The 17,919-nt window shown below is 34.3% G+C and overlaps 1 protein-coding gene across 2 annotated transcripts in view; it reads left to right on the top strand.

Annotated features, from left to right (window-relative positions):
- EXOC2 (exocyst complex component 2) overlaps positions 1-17,919 on the top strand; it is a 250,988-nt gene that overhangs the window by 32,338 nt on the left and 200,731 nt on the right. Inside the window, exon 2 of one of the 2 annotated variants that reach the window (XM_080806109.1) lies at positions 14,632-14,792. In XM_080806109.1, the coding sequence (XP_080662235.1) occupies positions 14,675-14,792 (118 nt within the window). In that variant the 5' untranslated portion in view covers positions 14,632-14,674. Of the gene's footprint in view, positions 1-14,628; positions 14,793-17,919 lie in introns of both variants that reach the window. The other variant, XM_080806110.1, reaches the window with a different exon arrangement.

Raw genomic sequence — 17,919 nt, 5'->3', positions numbered from 1 at the left:
TCACTAATAATGCATCTTACTCATAAGGATTCAATTTTGAAATAGTCAATTTATGTGGACTAAGATTTTTCTTACGGGTAACTTTTATATAAACCAAGTTTTCATTTTTTCCCTATAGTATTATGTTATTCTATTTAGAAAATGATGCTCAATGTTTCATTATTTTGAGAAAAGGAAGGAGAGGTTATAAAGGACTGGTACAGTGATTAGAGGGAAGGTTCATATTCTTCCATATTGCATTTTAGTTTTTTAATGGCTTATGCAATAAAAGGAGCCATTAACTTGGCAGCCTTTATTTTTGCAGACTCAGTAAATTCTCATGACTACATTTTAATCAGTAATGAATAATTTCCTACTAGATTTAGTGATAAAATGCTTAAATTTGCTAATTTATTTTGTTTTGCTGATTTCTAAATTCCATTCATGGTGTTGTGGAAAGAATACAGAAACATGAGACCTAGGCAAGTTACTTGAACTCTGGAACTTTAAGATTTCTTTCAGTTTGAGTAGATTCCGTTTCAGTACTCTTAGGGTTTCAATATAGGAAAATTAAGCATTTGTTTTCCAAAGTATTTCAAACATTTTAAAATTATTAACACATAACTATTTCAGAATTATAGCTTAAGTTTTTTTCTAACTTCTGAATTATGCACAATTACTTTGTGGATATTTTTATTTTTTAAAAAAAATTTATTTATCTATTTGTCAGAGAGAGAGAGAGAGAGAGAGAGCAAGCACAGGCAGAGGCAGAGGGAGAAGCAGGCTCCCCGCTGAGCAAGGAGCCCGATGTGGGACTCGATCCCAGGACACTGGGATCATGACCTGAGCCGAGGGCAGCTGCCCAACTAACTGAGCCACCCAGGTGTCTCTGCTTTGTGAATATTTTTAAGGTTGTTTATAAAGGTTGTTTTTTTTTAAAGTGATTTTTAATGTTTATAAAATTCCCTGCCCTCATCAGCATTTTTGTATACTTTAAACGGAAGCTGAAAATGCAAAACAAATATTTTAACTCAGTGAGAAAATTATAAAATATGCAGACTTTTTTCTTTCTGTGCATAAAATGACTTATAATGCTTGTTTCTAGTATCTTTTTCAATTCTTTCTTTGGTTTATTAATTAAACGAGAATTTTCAAGCTGCCTTTTTACCTGTTTGATCACCTCTCCTCTCCTTCTTTCCCTTAGTCTCTCTTCCTCTGTCTCTGTCTTTGTTTCTGTTTCTATTCTCTATATTAAATAAAACCGGGGAAATGAAGAAAACCTATGTTTTGTTTTGGAAAGTAAATAATTGTGCATTTTAAACTATGGTGAGTTATTATAATGGTTAACTTTTAATAATTCATTAACAAAGTGTCTATAAAAGTTTTGTAGCCTGGTCTTTGAAATGTAACTTTTGAAAATGAGAGGGGTTATTTATTCCTTTGCTTAACCTACAGATATGTTGCTATTTAAAAAAAAAAAATATTTGCCTATCTTGGGCACCTAGGTGGCTCAGTGGGTTAAAGTCTCTGCCTTCAGCTCAGGTCATGATCCCAGGGTCCTGGGATCGAGCCCCACATCGGGCTTTCTGCCTGGCAGAGAGCCTGCTTCCTTTCCTCTCTCTCTGTCTGCCTCTCTGCCTACTTGTGATCTCTGTCAAATAAATAAATAAAAAAATCTTAAAAAAAAATTTGCCTATCTCATATCGTAACATCTAAATATAAGATCTTAAAAATTAAGATTCTTTTTAATATAGTAGAAATTGTTTATAATTAATACAAAAATTTTAAAATAATAACATGTTCTTGTTATAGTTTAGTTTAATTGTGGAAAGCTATGGACTGCCAGTTTCTAGTCTTATATTAGTAATTGAATTTAAAAGCCTGGTCTTATAACTAAGATTCTCATAGAATCCAGAATGAAAAGGGCTTTGGGGATGATCTCATCTAAACACCTTATTGATAGATGCGAAAACAGTTTCAAAGAGCATAAAAGTAACTAAGGTTTTTTAATTGTCAATGCCAGAACCCATTTTAGAACCCAGATCTCCAAACTATTTATAGATGTTAACTTTTTGAGCTTGATCTATCAAGACTTAATTCAGAGACTTAGAGCTTGGATACACTTTTGTTTATTAAAATAAATGTAGATCACCATGCAAATCTATTATTTACCTGACAAGATAAAATTTAAATGAAAAAGTTTAAAACATGTTATAAGCCATTGTCATATCATCCTTGCGTGAAGATATCCTTTGTTCTTGCAGGTAGGTAGGAAGGAATTTATTTGCTACAAAATGATAATTCCCTGGAAGACGAAAGCCTCACATTTAAAAATCAAAGCATCAAGTTTGGAAATTATTTCAGCTTCTATTTCTTTTTTTTAGAGAAACACTACTAAGAAGCAAGAAAATATGCCTTTATGTTTCAGTGTATCTTCAGAAAATAAAACACTGATGAAATGTATTTAAAGTGCTTCCTTATATCCATAAATGGGTAGTTTTTAATTGTCTCCCTAAATAGTGTAGTCTTTATTGTCTCCCTAAATATCACTTGTTAAAAACTGTACTGGCCTATTTATATGACACACTTGTAATATTTTTTTATTCCACTACTAAAAAGGTCACTCATTAGTATACTATGATAATACATACTTACTTATTTATAAGTGTACTATACCAGTATCACAAGAGATCAGACAAGTATTTATTAGTGGTTAATTTTTGTAAAGGTCCTCCTCTAAGTTTTGTTTATCTCCATTCAGGTCTAGGTACTTGAAAAATGCTTCATAAATTAATCTGAGTCTGGAGACACATCAGAATTAATATTTCTTTTTAAGCAAACTTGTGTAAACCTGTTTGGTAACTGACAGGATATGGTATATATAGTTCTTAGACTAAGAGTTAGTATATCCTAATTTGCAGCCCATCTTCATATACCGCGAATATATGTGAAATTCCAAATAGGTACTCCAGTGCTTTATCATTTGCCCATTTATGTCATTTAATCCTTTTCATTCCTTTTCATTCCTAATCATTTCAATCCTTTTCATTCCTAATCATTTATTATTAGTGTACTTGTGCGAGGATATTGCCTAATAAAAGTGGCTTATTTTGTATCTGCAGTTATTTTCCTTATGTGGGTAATAATAGCTACTTTTCTTTTTGTTTCAATCTTTCTGCTTTCAAAAGATGAAATTAGCTTGTGGTGTGTGTACTTTTAGGGGAGGTTTGTTCACTTTATTCCTTACCTCTTTCATGATCTTAAATGGCTGTGTAATATAAAGACTATATTGTTTTAATTAAATAAGGTTTATGACAGGCAAAGTCAGACTTTTGTTAACCTTTGTCCAGTATATTTACATAAGAAAGACCTTAGGACATATTTTCAAAGATTATTGGTTTATTGCATTTGGAAAAATCTTTGTGAGGCAAATTTGTAGGCACTTATTGAAACTATAGGTGAGAATTTTCCTTTAAAAATAATAATAAAATATAAAAATAACAACATGGGTTGTTAAACTGAGAATGTTCAGAAATAAATTGTTTTCTTAAGGCTTAGACTCTTTCCTGAGAGTGATAAGAGATTATTTATTTGTGATGCTGAACATAATGTAGAGTATTTCTAATTGGACATGGGCTGAAAAGAGACATCTCTTTCCATAATTCATTCCACAAATAATTACTGAATACATACTATTTGGTAGGCACTGTTGTATGTGTTTTGGACACTGTACTGTAAAAAGTAGATATTCATATATTTCTGAATTAAATGGCTTAATGGTCTTCCTATGTTTGGGGACATACCATTAATTTTTTTTTTTTAAATATATGAACCGATATGATGAATGCTGGATTTTCAGCTGCCTCTGATTTCTATGCCTGGAACACAGCTATATTCCTTAATCATAAATAAGAAAATAGATCATACTTTTTGGTTGTGGACTATCAGTTGTGGCCCAGGCATTACCTATTGTCAGCAGACATTACTTTGTTTTATTTGGACAAACTTTGAGGGTAACATAGTTAAGATTATGATCATGCGCTCAAAATGGATTTGAAATACTGGGAATAGATTGGAAATGCCCTGTCCTAGTTTTTGTTTGTCTGTTTGTTTTGTTTTTCTTTGACTAGAGGTAGTCTAATTTCAATTCTGTTTCACACCAGGATGAGTATTCCTCAGTCATATAGGAAACAACTAAGGTTCTCAGAATATGGGCTATCAGATACAAAAGTTACCTCATAATATGTAGGTGGTGTAAAGGAAAGAGTGATAATTAGACTTCTATTTAGAGGAGTCAGGAAACCAAGAATCTGGTCTATTTCATAAATAATTAGGTGTGTGACCTTGAAAAAATCATTTAACATCTCTTGGTTACAGTTTCTTCAGATGAGGAGTCTAGACTTCAGTTGGATGAAGTCTCTTGGCTTTGATTCTGTGGAATACTGGCATGTCCCTCTGCTGATACTCAGCACCACCATGGGAAGGGTAGCTGACAGTTTAGTATTGTATTAATCACCTTTTCAGTAATATTAATATCAGTGGTGATTTCTTTTGTTTTCACCCTACTCTTTTTTTGAAGATAAGGATTGTAGAATATTTCTGCTTAAAAATTTATTCCTTATGTGAACTAGACCTGATTCTGAAATAAGTTGAAGCCACATGCTTATCTGTTTTATAGTCTAATACTACAGACAGGGATTAATATATATTATTAAATTACCACTCAGTGGTGGTCTGATTTTCCATGCCAATTGAATGAAGCATTTTCCTTTGTCAAGAACTGTAGACATTAATCAATGAGGCAGCTTAATTACCCATTCTTTCTTTAGTGTTTATTTTCCCTGCAGTGTTATGGTATCTTTGTGCAATATAGTTTCTGTTTATTAAAGCAGTTGTCAGAACTTCGTGTTGAAATATGTCTTTGCTCTCTTGAAAGTTTTTATTAATATGTGTTACCTTACCAAATTTCAGGCTTATCAGTTTATAATAGTTTTAGAGCCCAATCTCAAAACAAGCTTTTTACTCTTTTGTATGTATTTAGAAACGTGTTTAAAGAGATAGTAGTAGTATGACCCATTAAAAGAATACTTATTTCTGAAATTTCTGTTAGTGTATTTATTAAATGTAGTTAAGTATATGGGACTTGGTTTACCATTCTTTTTTTTTTTTTAACCAAACACTAGTTTTAGCACATCTGTCTTTTAATAACGGTTTATTCATTGCTTATTTGTGCATTTTCTAATGCAAATGTGAAAATAAATATGTTTTGGCTAATAGTGAGCTTTATATATTGATTAGCAGGAGAATATTAATTTGATTTAGTTTTTCTTTATTTTAAAATATTACCAAAGCATTATTTTGGATAACTTTTTATTTTGATACAGCTTCAAACTTATAGAAAGCTTTCAAAAATAGTAAAAGTAACTCACTCCTATGAAGGTTTTTTGAAAAATTATGGTAAATGACAACTGTAAACTCTAACTAGAGTCACCAATTCTTTACTTCTCTTTTTTATGCTTTTTTTCTCCTCAAATTTTTATTTAAATTCTAATTAGTTAATAGTGTAGTGTAATATTAATTTCAGGTGAAGAATTTAGCAATTCAGCATTTCCATACAACACCTGCTGCTCATTACAAGTGCCCCCCTTAATCTCCACCACCTATTTAACCCATCCCCCCAACCCACCTACATTCTCGGTTTTTTTTTTTTTTTTGCTCCATTTATTTTTATTCTGTCAATCTATTGGTATGTATTTGTTTGAATCATTTGAGAATATGGTGCAAACATCATTTTTCTCTTAAATTCTTCAGTATGTAGTTATTAAGAACAAGGACATTCTCTTTTATTACCACAGTATGCTTATCAAAGTCAGAATTTAATATTAATACCATACCATCTAATCCACAGTTCAAATTCACATGGTGATAATTTGTCCAATTATGTACTTTACAGAAAGTATTTTTTTCTACTTCTAGAATCTATCCAGGATCATACAGTACATTTAGTTGTAATGCCTCTTTAGTGTCCTTGAATATAGAGCAGTTCTTCAGCCTTTCTTTGTTTTTCTTGACCTTGACATTTTCGAAGAGTACACACCAATTATTTTGTGGACTATCTATGAATTTAGGCAGTCTGTTGATGAGTTTTGAGTTACGCATTTTTGGCAGGAGCATCACAGAAATGGTGTTAGATTCTTGTCAAGATGGACATGATGTGTCCATGGTGTGGCTCAGTCGATTAAGCCACTGCCTTCAGCTCAGGTCATGATCTCGGGGTCCTGGGGTTGAGTCCCGCATCGGGCTCCTTGTCCAGCAGGGAGCCTGCTTCTCTCTCTGCCTCTGCCTGCCACTCTGCCTGCTTGTTCTCTCTCTCTCTCTGACAAATAAAAAAAATCTTAAAAAAAAAAAACATTAAAAAAAAAGATGGACATGATGTCTGTCTTTTTTTTTTTTTTTTTTTGGAAAGCCAAATCTTACTGTTGTACTTACTGTACTGTTGTAAACCCCACATGGTCATGACATTTTCCCACTGCTGCTGTTTTCTGAAATAATATGTGTAGGCTTGGTATTATTTCTTCCTTAAATGTTTGATAGATTTTTTTCAGTGAAACCACTAGGTCTGGAGCTTTTCTTTGTAGGAAAGTTTTTGATGATGAATTTAATTTATTTAATAAACATGGAGGTATTGAGATTTCTTATTTATCTTGTGTTAGTTTGGTAATTGGCCTTTTAAGGAAATTTTCTACTTCAAGTTATAAAATTCATTGACATAAAATTTTTCATAATATTCCTTCATTATTCTTTAAAAAATATCTTTAGTATCTATAGTTACCTGCTCTTTCATTCCTGAGATTGGCAATTTGTGCTTCTCTTTTTAAAGAGAATTTTGCTAAGGCTTATTGGTTAATTTTTGCAGAAAGACTTCCGGCTTTATAATTTTCTCTTGATTTCTTTTTATCTTTTGTGTAGGGTTTTTTTTTTTTATTACCAGTATTTGTTATTTTCTTTATTCTGCTTCCTTTGTTCTTCCTCCCTGCCCCTTTGTGTTTTATTATTAGCTTTGCCTTTTCAATTTCTTAAGATAGAAACATACATCCTTATTTTAAATTGTTCTTCTCTTATTATAAGCTGTGAAAGCCCTGCTTTGGCTCTGTCTCACAAATTTTTTTTTTTTTTGAAGATTTTATTTATTTATTTGACAGACAGAGATCACAAGTAGGCAGAGAGGCAGGGAGAGAGAGAGGAGGAAGCAGGCTCCCTGCCAAGCAGAGAGCCCGATGTGGGGCTCGATCCCAGGGCCCTGGGACCATGACCCGAGCCGAAGGCAGAGGCTTTAACCCACTGAGCCACCCAGGTGCCCCTGTCTCACAAATTTTGATTATATTTTCATTAATATTCAGTTCAAAAATTTTTTTCTCTGTTCATTATTTTTTGACTGTTGGGTTAAGTATGTTATTTAATTTCCAAATACTTGGATACTTTTCTCAATATTGTATTGCTATAGCTTTCTAATTTAATTCCTTTACAGCTTTGGAATTTCAGTTTTTGGAAATCATTATGACTTACTTTATGGCCCATCATATAGTCTGTCTTGGTGAACATTCTTCAGACACTTGAAAAGGAGCTTTGGTATATGTCGGGTCAAGATGATCAGTAGTGTTGTTCATATATTCTGTAGCCTTACAAATTTTTGGTTTTTTGTTTAACTATTATCCTTATTTATTTATATATTTATTTAGAGCATATAGGCACATGAGTGAGGAAGGGATGGAGTGGGACATTGGGAGGAGAGAAGAGAGAGGTTCCATAACCACTGCAGAGCCTGACATGGGACTTGATTTCATGACCCTGGGCTGAAATCAAGACTAAGATGCTTAACTGACTAAGCTATCCAGATACCCCTATGTAAAGAGTATATTAAAATCTCCAATCATGATTGTGGATTTAGCACTTTGACCCTTTCACTCAGCATTTGCATCATGTGTTTTGAAACTGTATTACTAGGTGTATACACAGTTTACATGGTTATGTCCTGATGAATTCATCCTTTCTTGAGAATTATAAAATCTTCCAAGTTGCTATGTGGTGTCATTTCTCCTTCAGATTAAAGAAATTCTTTCAGTGTTTCTTGTCATGCAGATTTGTTCCCAGTAAGGTTCCTTTATTTGAAAATAACCAATCTTATTCCTTTTTTTGCCAGCTTTATTGAGGTATATAACTGACAAAATTATAATATACTTAAAGTGTATAACATGATTTGTTATTATATACATTGTGATATTATATACATTCCACAATTAGGTTGATCTACACATCTGTCACTTCACCTGTTTACCCTTTTTTTTAATTTTTTTGGTGAAAATACTTAAGTTCTATTCTCCCAGCGAATTTCCGTTACACAATATAATGTTATCAACTGTAGTCACCATTAGATCTTTAGACCTTACTTATAACTGAAAAGGATACAAAGGATACAAAGGAAAGTTTGTATCCTTTTCTGTCTTTTCCCCAATTCCCCTGCCCCACAAGCCCTAATAACAACAATCATTTTACTCTGTTTCTATGAGTTAGCCTTTTTTAAAAAAAGGTTTTTTTTAGGTTCCACATGTGATAACCATGTAATATTTGTCTTTCTCTCTCTGCCTTATTTCGCTTAGCATATGTTCTCCAGTTTTATCTATTGTTGTCACAAATGGCAAGATTGTTTTCCAGCTTCTTCTCGAGATGATGATCACTCTTTTAGCTCAGCAAACTTGTGAGCATTGTGGAGCTGTGTGACAATCCAGCACAGGCACATAACCAGAACTGATTGGGCCTGGATGTCTCAGGATAATCACATGAGCCATGAAGCCAGTTTCCTCTGTTGGTGGGTCATTTTTGCTGTCACCAGCTGTGTTACCTTAATCAACATCTTTGACAGACATATTCTTGATTGAAGCCCACATTGGCCCTAGGAAGAACTTCACTTAAGCTCAAGTTGTAATGTTGACTGGAACAGAGGTGACCATCATCCTGGGTTTGACAGTTTTCACTCAGCCTGTAGGGACAGAACCAATACTACCAATTTCGCGGATGTCCTGATAAGGAGGGACAGATACAGGGGGTTGTTGGACGGGTGAGTTGATTTTAGGATACGATTCAGAGCTTCAAGCAGTGTGGTTCCACTGACATTGCCATTTTAAGGATTGTTTTCCATCCGTGAACCAAAGCATGTTGTCACCATTCCAACCAGAAATTGGCACAAATGCTAATGTGTGTCAGGGTTATAGCCAATTTTCTTAATGTATGTGCTGACTTAATTAATTTTCTCATATCTCTTCTGTCTGTAGGGTGGCTCAGTGGAATCCATTTTGTTAATACCAATAATTAGTTGTTTCACACCTAGTGTGTAAACCAGAAGGGCATGCTCATGGACCTTTCCGTTGTGGGATCGTTGAGTGTGGTGGTCGAGAAAGAATTCTTGAGATGTTTCAGGGTACAACTTAGTAAGTGTATTCAGGTAGCACGGGGACAGGACTCGTGGGGCAGAAAGAGCTGTACTTTTGTTATATGAAGCTGGCAGTTATATGCTTCATGTTCAAGGGGGAGGGGACATATATGGAATATTAGATCATGTTTCCTTTGAATTTCTACTCATAAAACTACTTTTGCAAGATTTCTTTGGTGCTTTATTATTGTTGAGATTTATAGGAAGTCATGAGACCCTTTAAGAATGTGACAACCAGCTTGTATTTAATCCTTATCAGAACTATGCAGGCTGTAGGTCTGCGTTCCAGGACAGCATGGTTACCCTGACATATGCCTGTAATCATGTTTTTGTTTTGTTTTGTTTGTTTTTGATAAAATCTCTGTGTGTTAAGGCATCAATGATGGTCACATAACACTTGGTGGTCTCAGATTTCCACAGAGAGAGGTCATTGGCGATACTGTGCTCAAATTAAACTTCCAGTTCATCCAAGATCCAGGTATATTTGAAGAAGCTCTTTCTTATCTCAGCAGGCTTCTTCTCAAATATTAAGGTTCGTATGTGGATCCCACCACATTTGTAGATCAGATGGCCAGTGGTGGTAGACTTGCCCAAATCTATGTGTCTAATGATGATGGTGATGGACCACATCTTTTCCTTGCCCATTTTGGCTTGGATTTAGCAGTGGTTTCATGACACCTCTGTTCTGGTGGCAAACCCATTATGAAAAACTAATTTTAATCTTTTGAGGAACTTCCATGCTGTTTTCCATAGTGGCTATACCAGTTTACATTCCTGCCAGCAATGTATAAATACTTCCTTTTCTCTACAACCAGCATTTATTATCTCTTTTCTTTTTGATAATAGACATCTTAACAGGTATGGGGTAATCATGTCATTATGATTTTGATTTGCCTTTCCCTGATGATTAGTCGCTTTGAGCACCTTTTTGTGTTCTTGTAGGTCGTTTCTATATCTTCTTTGGAAAAGTATCTATTAGGATCCTCAGCTCTTTTTTTTTTTTTTTTTTTTTTGCTTTTGAGGTGTACGGGTTCCTTATATATTTTGGATATTGACTACTTGTTGGGTATGTGGGTTATAAATATTTTCTCTCATCCATAATTGCCCTTGATTTTGTTGGTTTCCTTTGGAGTGCACAAGCTTTTTAGTTTAATGTAGTTCTCCTTCTTTATTTTTGCTCTTGTGGCTTTTATTTTTGGTGTGAAATCTGAAAAAAATCATTGCCAAGACCAGTGTCAAGAATCTTACGTCCTGGGGAGTCTGGGTGGCTCATGAGGTTAAGCGTTTGCCTTTGGCTCAGGTCATGGCTGGGATTGAGCCCTGCATTGGGCTTCCTGCTTGGGTGTGGAGTCTGCTTCTTCCTCTCACTCTTGCTCCCTGCTCTCCCTTTCTCTCAAGTAAATAAATAAAATCTTAAAAAAAAAAAAAAAAAGAATCTTACATCCTGTGTTTTCTTGTATGAGTTTTACAGTTTCAGTTCTTAATGTTAACATCTTTAATCTGCTTTAAGTTGATTTTTATGTACAGTGTAAGATAGGGATCCAGTCTCATTTTTCTGAATGTGGCTATTCAGTTTTTCCAACAGCATAAAATTCCTTTTTAAAAATCTTCATTTCTGACTTTTTAAAAATTCCTTTCAGCACTTTAGGATGTTCCATTTGTCTTTTGGCCTTTAATTTTTCTGATTAGAAGTTATCATCATATTGTCATTCTTATGTATATAATGTGTCACTGTTTTTCCTGTCTGGTTTAATATTTTTTTCTTTATCTTTGATTTTTAACGGTTTGACTTCAGTGTGTCTAGGTGTGATTTTCTTTGTATTTATCTTGCCTGGTGATTGCTGGACTTCTTGGGTATTTAGAAAATAATAGTTTTCAGTAAGTTTGGGAAAATTTCAAACTTTTTTTTCTTCAAGTATTATTTTCTGCTTCACTCTGTATACTCTGTTTCTGAGATTCCACTCATACCAGTGTTCGATATTTTCCACAGGTCAGTGAACCTCTGTTCCTTTTTCTTTTTTCTATTCTTTATATTACGTAGTTTCTTGACCTATATTCATGTTCACTGTTTCTTCAATTAATTTCTGTTTAACTCAGTGATTGTATTTTTCATTTCAGGTCCCGTACCTTCCTGTTCTAAAACTTCCATTTTTTTATATTTGTTTCTGTAATTTCAATTCTGCTATTTTGAGTGGTTATATATCCATTCATTATTGTCATATATTTCTTTAATAGCTTATTTTATACTCTTTCAGGTACTTGTTTACTGGTTTGGATTTGGCTCATCTTGTTTCTGTTGTCTACTTTGTTACTTGACTAAGGGCTACATATTTTTCACTTTTCTTTTTTTTTTTTTAATTTGACAGAGAGACACAGTGAGAGAGGGAACACAAGCAGGGGGAATGGGAGAGGGAGAAGCAGGCTTCCTGCTGAGCAGGGAGCCTATGTGGGGCTCCATTCCAGGACCCTGGGATCATGACCCAAACCGAAGGCAGATGCTTAATGACTGAGCCACCCAGGCACCCCAATTTTTCACATTTTTTAATGGGATCATTCATTTTATTGTGTCCTAGGTATGTGGATATTACATTTAGAGACTTTGGAATCTGTTCTCTTCTTCTGGAGAGTGTTGGCTTTGTTTGTTTTTTTAACAGGCATTGTTAATTTGACTGGATTCACATTTAAAACCTCTTGTCTCCCCTGTGGTGGGCAGCAACTGAAATCCTTGCTCACTTCTTTCATTCTTTAAGCTCTTGGTCTATGTTGTGCTACTTGCAGTCTCCCCCTGTGCATCCTATGAAGTGCAGTTCAGGGGCCAGTTAGGGGTTTCAGTAATATTTTTTTCTGCGTCTGTGGCCCCCTCTACTCTAGAACTTTGTTCTTTTCTCTTTTCTTTTCTTTTGGTTTCTTTTTTTCTTTCCTTTTCTGTTCCTTTTTTCTTTTCTTTTTTATTCTTTCTTTCTTTTTTTCTTTCCTTCTTTCTGAAAGATATATTTATTTTAGAGAGAAGGAGAGAGAGCATATGCACAAGCTGGAGGGGTAGAGGAAGAGGGAGAGAGAATCTCAAGGAGGCTCTGCTCCCAGCTTGGAGCCTTACTGATGTGGGGCTTGATCTCATGACCCTGAGATCATGACCTGAGCCAAAACCAAGAGTTGGAGGCTTAACCCACTGTACCACCCAGGCAGCCCTCCTCCTCTCCATCTAGCTACTCCGTTAGCTTAAAATTTCATCCTCCTGTTCCTTAAGCCATAAGACTGTGGCTTTATGATTAAGTTTACCTGCTCTGTGCTAAGTAGACTGGAGGTTTCTCTTAGATGAAAATTGAGTATCCAGTATGGGTGTATATTGAGTGAGTGGTTTTGAAATTCTCAGAAATATCCTAACAAAAATAGTGATCATTATATTCCTCTCTAAACTTACTATCCAAAGAATTTTTTATCTTTTTTAAAATTTTTTTAAATTTTTGTCTTTTTAAAATAGATTTATTCATATTCTATATCGTTTACCCATTTAAATGAAAAATTCAGTTGTGTTCAGCATAGCCACATAATTGTGTAACTATTACCATGATCAGCTTTAGAATTTTCATCACTACTGAAAAGACCATACTTACTGGCAGTTCACTCCAGTTCCTCTCAATCTCCCCTCTCCAGCCCTAGGGAGCTACTTTGTGTCTCTGTAGATTTGCCTCTTTCAGACATTTATTATAAATGGGCTTATTTAATGTGTGGTTCTTTCTGACTGGCTTCATTAATAACTTAGTATAATGTTTTCAAGGGTGATCCATTTTGAAGCACATGAGAGTACTTTGTTTCTTTTTTCTTTCATGCCAAATGATATTCATTGTATGGATATCCTTCATTTTACTTTCTCACTCATTCATTTATAGACTGTTGAGTTATTCTACTTTTTGACTTTTATTAATGCTACTGTGAACATTCATGGACGTATTTTTATGTGGACATATATTTTAATTTCTCTTGGGTAGCTGCTTAGGAGTAGAATCAATGAATTGTATATTAACTCTGTGTTTAACCTCCTAAGGAACTGCCAAACTTTTCCAGAGTGGCTATATCTTTTATATTCCCACCAGCAATGCACAGTGGTCCTAATTTCTCCCCATCATTGTCAACACATTATTTTTTGCCTTTTTGATTATAGCCTTCTAGTGGGTATAAGATTATATTTCATTGTGGGTTTGATTTTTGATTTGCATTTCCTTGGCTAATGACATTGAGCATCTTTTCATGTCTTTATTGGATGTTTTTGAATCTTTTTTTGCAAAAATGTCTATTCAGATTCTTTCCCATTTTTTAAGTATTCACTTTTACAATGAGTTGTAATTGCTCTTTATATATTCTAGATAGAAGTCTCTTATCAGGGAGACTATTTGCAAATATTTTCTCCTGTGGGTTGTCTTTTTCACTTTTTTAAATGGTGTCCTTTGAAGCACAAAGGTTTTTAATTTTGACCAAGTCCAGTTTACCTCTTTTTCTCCTTTTGTTGCATATGGTGTTGTGTCTAAGAGGTGTTTGCCTAACCCAAGGTCACAAAGATTTACTCCTGCATTTTCTTCAAAGAGTTTTATAGTTTTGTCTTGTACATGTAGGTCTATAGTATATTTGGAGTAAATTTTTGTGTGTGTTATAAGAAAGAGATCCAATGGGTTGTTTGGATGGCTCAGTCAGTTAAGTGTCTGCCTTCGCCTCAGGTCATGATAGTGAAGTTCAGTACATCTATGGGAAATTAAGTGAAGTTCAGTACATCTATGGGAATGTATTTTAATTTTTATGAACATGATTAATCAGAACGTCTTCCTTTAACAACTTGGAGAGTAGCACAGTTTCTAGCATATTTTTGGGATTCAGCAAGTGTAGGTATGGAGCTAATGGTGACATTAGGTTCTATCTATCATATTGAAAGTTCCAGAACCAAGAGCTTAGTTGTCTGTTATTTTTCTGACATTTCCCTCACAGTACCAGCTATAATGTCCTTGGTAAATTTAATGTTCAGTAGATGTTGGCAGGTAGGCTAAATAACAGCTAAAAAATTTGGAACTTTATAAGAATACTTTTTATGTTTGGTTTTGAATCTCTAGCTTTCTTGTATTTTTAGTCAATATTTATTTCGGTTGTCACTAATACTTTCCTTTCTTTTTTAGCAGATTACTTCTGTAACTAGACCTCCAGTTTGCCCAACAAAGCACAATGTCCCGATCACGACAACCCCCTCTTGTGACAGGCATATCTCCAAATGAAGGAATACCATGGACAAAGGTCACAATTAGAGGAGAAAACCTGGGAACTGGCCCAACTGACCTCATAGGTAAGAGCAAGAACTATGTTTTCATGGTAAATGCATTTTTGTAGTGGGCATTTGAGATAAGCTGATAGAAAAAAACATTGTGATCTGTATGGAATAATCTGAATAAAGATGAAAGAATTATTTGGTTTTTCTGGCTTTTCTGTGTAAAAATCATTATTTGATCAAATCTTGTCTAAATTGCTTTTCACCAAGTCCTTCAAAAAGTTTCCCACAGCTGAAACTTACCTCCATTTCCTCAGCCTTGCTCTCTCCTGCTTTGATTGACCAAATAGTCTCCCTAGCTATTTTTGCCCACTTTAGTTTTCCCTCCATTATGTATCTGTTTGTATTTGTTCTGTAGTGCTCTGTAAATTGTACCTCTTCTGTTCTTTATTGCCCTTCAAATCAAATCTAAACTCTATCTCCTGGTGATACTAGTACCAGTTGGTCTCATCCTCAGTTCACCTAGAAGAAACTATCTACTCTCACCATGTGCATATCCTTACTAAGACCTGTGAATCTTATTTATTTCCTTTCCTCTGCCACACTGATGCTTCATCATGCTTCAGAGCCCCACCATAGATCTGAGATACGAATAGTCCTGTCTGCCAAAACTTGAGACTTACAACGGAAAAAAAAAAAAAGCTCTTCACAGTAATTCCCACCCATGTTAATCTGTCTTTTTATTTAGGCTTCCTTAATATTTATATATTTATGGTAAGCTAAATCATAGTTTTTCGTATCTGTTTTTTTTAATCTTTGTAAGTTCAAGGACATGCACGCTCTGTATCCTGTTGGCACTATATAAATTAATTAGTTTGTATATTGTTTGTCCCCTCCACTCCCACTCTGTAACATGAAGACCTCCTACTGCTGATTATTTAAGCATTCATGTTTGTAAGTGGTTCTCATCCCTTGCTTGTCTTTTCTTAAGTTTTTTTTTTTTTTTAATTCCCCTTATTTAACATATAGTATATTATTCGTTTCAGGTGAACAACTTAGTGATTTAGCACTTCCCATACAGTACCCAGTGCTCACCACAAATGCACTTCTTAATCCATGTCACCTATTTAATCCATCCACCCCGCATACCTCCCCTCTGGTAACCATTAGTTTGTTCTCTATAGTTGAGTCTGTTTCTTGGTTTGCCTCTCTTTTTTTTCCCTCTATGCTTGTTTTATTTCCACATATGAGTGAAATCATAGGGTATTTGTCTTTCTCTGACTGACTTATTTTACTTAGCCTGATACTCTCTAGCTCCATTTGTGTCATTGCAAATGGCAAGATTTCATTCTTTTTTAATGGCTGAGTAATATTCCATATATATATATGTTTACATATTTATATGTATGTATATTATAATTGTTTGGTCAGGTAGGATTATTTTCTTGTGAACTCTGAGATGCATTTAGAATAGAGATGCATTCAGAATGAGGAAGCGAGAGACTTTAGTATATGCTATTCAACATATATGCTGATCACCATATAAACTTACCTGGATTCAAACATTCTCTTGACTCTTCTTAATTTATGAGGGATCCTAGGGGCACCTAGGTGGCTCAGTCTGTTAATTGTCTGCCTTCGGCTTAGGTTACAGTTCCAGAGTCCTGCAGTCAAGCCCTGAGTCAGGTTCCCTGCTCAGTGGAGAATATGTATCTACCTCTCCCTCTGCTCCTCCCCCACTTGTGCTATCTCTCTCTCTCAAATAAGTAAATCTTTTAAAAATTTATGAGGGACCCATTGGTAAAGTATTAGAGACTGTGAGTTGGAACTTATTTTTCTTGCATTATTGGTGCAGGTTGACAGATTATTTTTTTGGCCATCTGGAAAACCCTTGGAAAAGAGAAAGTGAATTGGAGCTCGGCACTATGTTTAATAAATGAGTTTCGCACTTCCTAGCTAGTTCTTTTCACTAGTGTTATTTAAATATGTCTTATTTTATATGTTTTCTCTAGCCATAGTTTTTGATTCTTCAGTAAACAAAAATTAATTACTCTTTTTTTTAAAGGATTTTATTTATTTATTTATTTATTTGTCAGAGAGAGAGAGAAAGAGAGAGAGAGAACACAATCAGGGGGAGCAGCAGGCAGAGGCAGAAGAAGCAAGCTCCCTAACAGCAAGGAGCCCGATGTGGGTCTGATCCCAGGACCCTGGGATCATGACCTGAGCCGAAGACAGACACTTAACAGACTGAGCCACCTAGGCATCTGAAAAATTAATTATTCTTATGAAGATAGTTTTATCTAATCCAATGTCTTCATTTTTTACATAGCTCATTCTAGATTTTTCTTTATCCAAAGTGGAAGAGTCCCTAGAATGCATAGAAGTAAACCATAAAGATGGAGGTTATGACCTACATTTTAACTGGAGCTCCTAACATGATAGTTACTAGTCTGTATAAATTTTAATCTTGCTTTAGCTTTAAGCAGTGCTATTCTTATTTGTTTAAGTGTGTATACTTCTGTAAACCTTGCTAGTTCAGCTTTCAACCTGCCTGTGTATTGCCTAGAAACCATTTTTTAAAAAAGCAAACTGAATCTGCTAAATAATTTCGGTGTTTTTAGCTCAGAAGATATCTATGCTAGCCAAGTGAAACATTATAAAAACAGTTTATTTGAAATTCTACAAGTTACTTTAAAAAAATGTTATATTTTATGAAGCAGATTTCTTGGTTTACAGTAACTTAGCAAAAATGTGCTTTAGAAATTAAGAAATTGGTCTTGTGATTTTATTTAATTTTTATGACATTTAAAATGATCTGTTTGAATCTATGTTTAAAATTGTGATTTTTTTTTTTTTTAGTTAAAATGTAGAGCAGATATTAAATCACAGAAACCTTGATAGCTGCTACAACTAGATGAATAAACTATTGTTGTGGTTAGCTTTTTCCCAGCTTGTACTGTCATGGTTATCATTTATATTTGCTCATCTGAACATGTTTTTAAGGCTTCCTGTCTATATATTTTAAATCTGCTCTCATTCTTCAGTTTTAATCATAAGGTTGTTCTCCAGCAGGGACCCTATTTTAGGAATGACTTTATATTAAGACCTGACATTTACTAGTGAGTTAGTTTCTTTTCTGAAATTAGTTAATATATAAAATCACAAGAATCTTTTTGATATTATAAAATTTTAAAATATTAAGTTA

Source organism: Martes martes, assembly GCF_963455335.1.
Source record: "Martes martes genome assembly, chromosome: 6".
Lineage (NCBI taxonomy): Eukaryota > Metazoa > Chordata > Mammalia > Carnivora > Mustelidae > Martes > Martes martes.
Note: the sequence above shows the minus strand (reverse complement) of the source record. Positions and strands in the feature narration are given on the sequence as shown.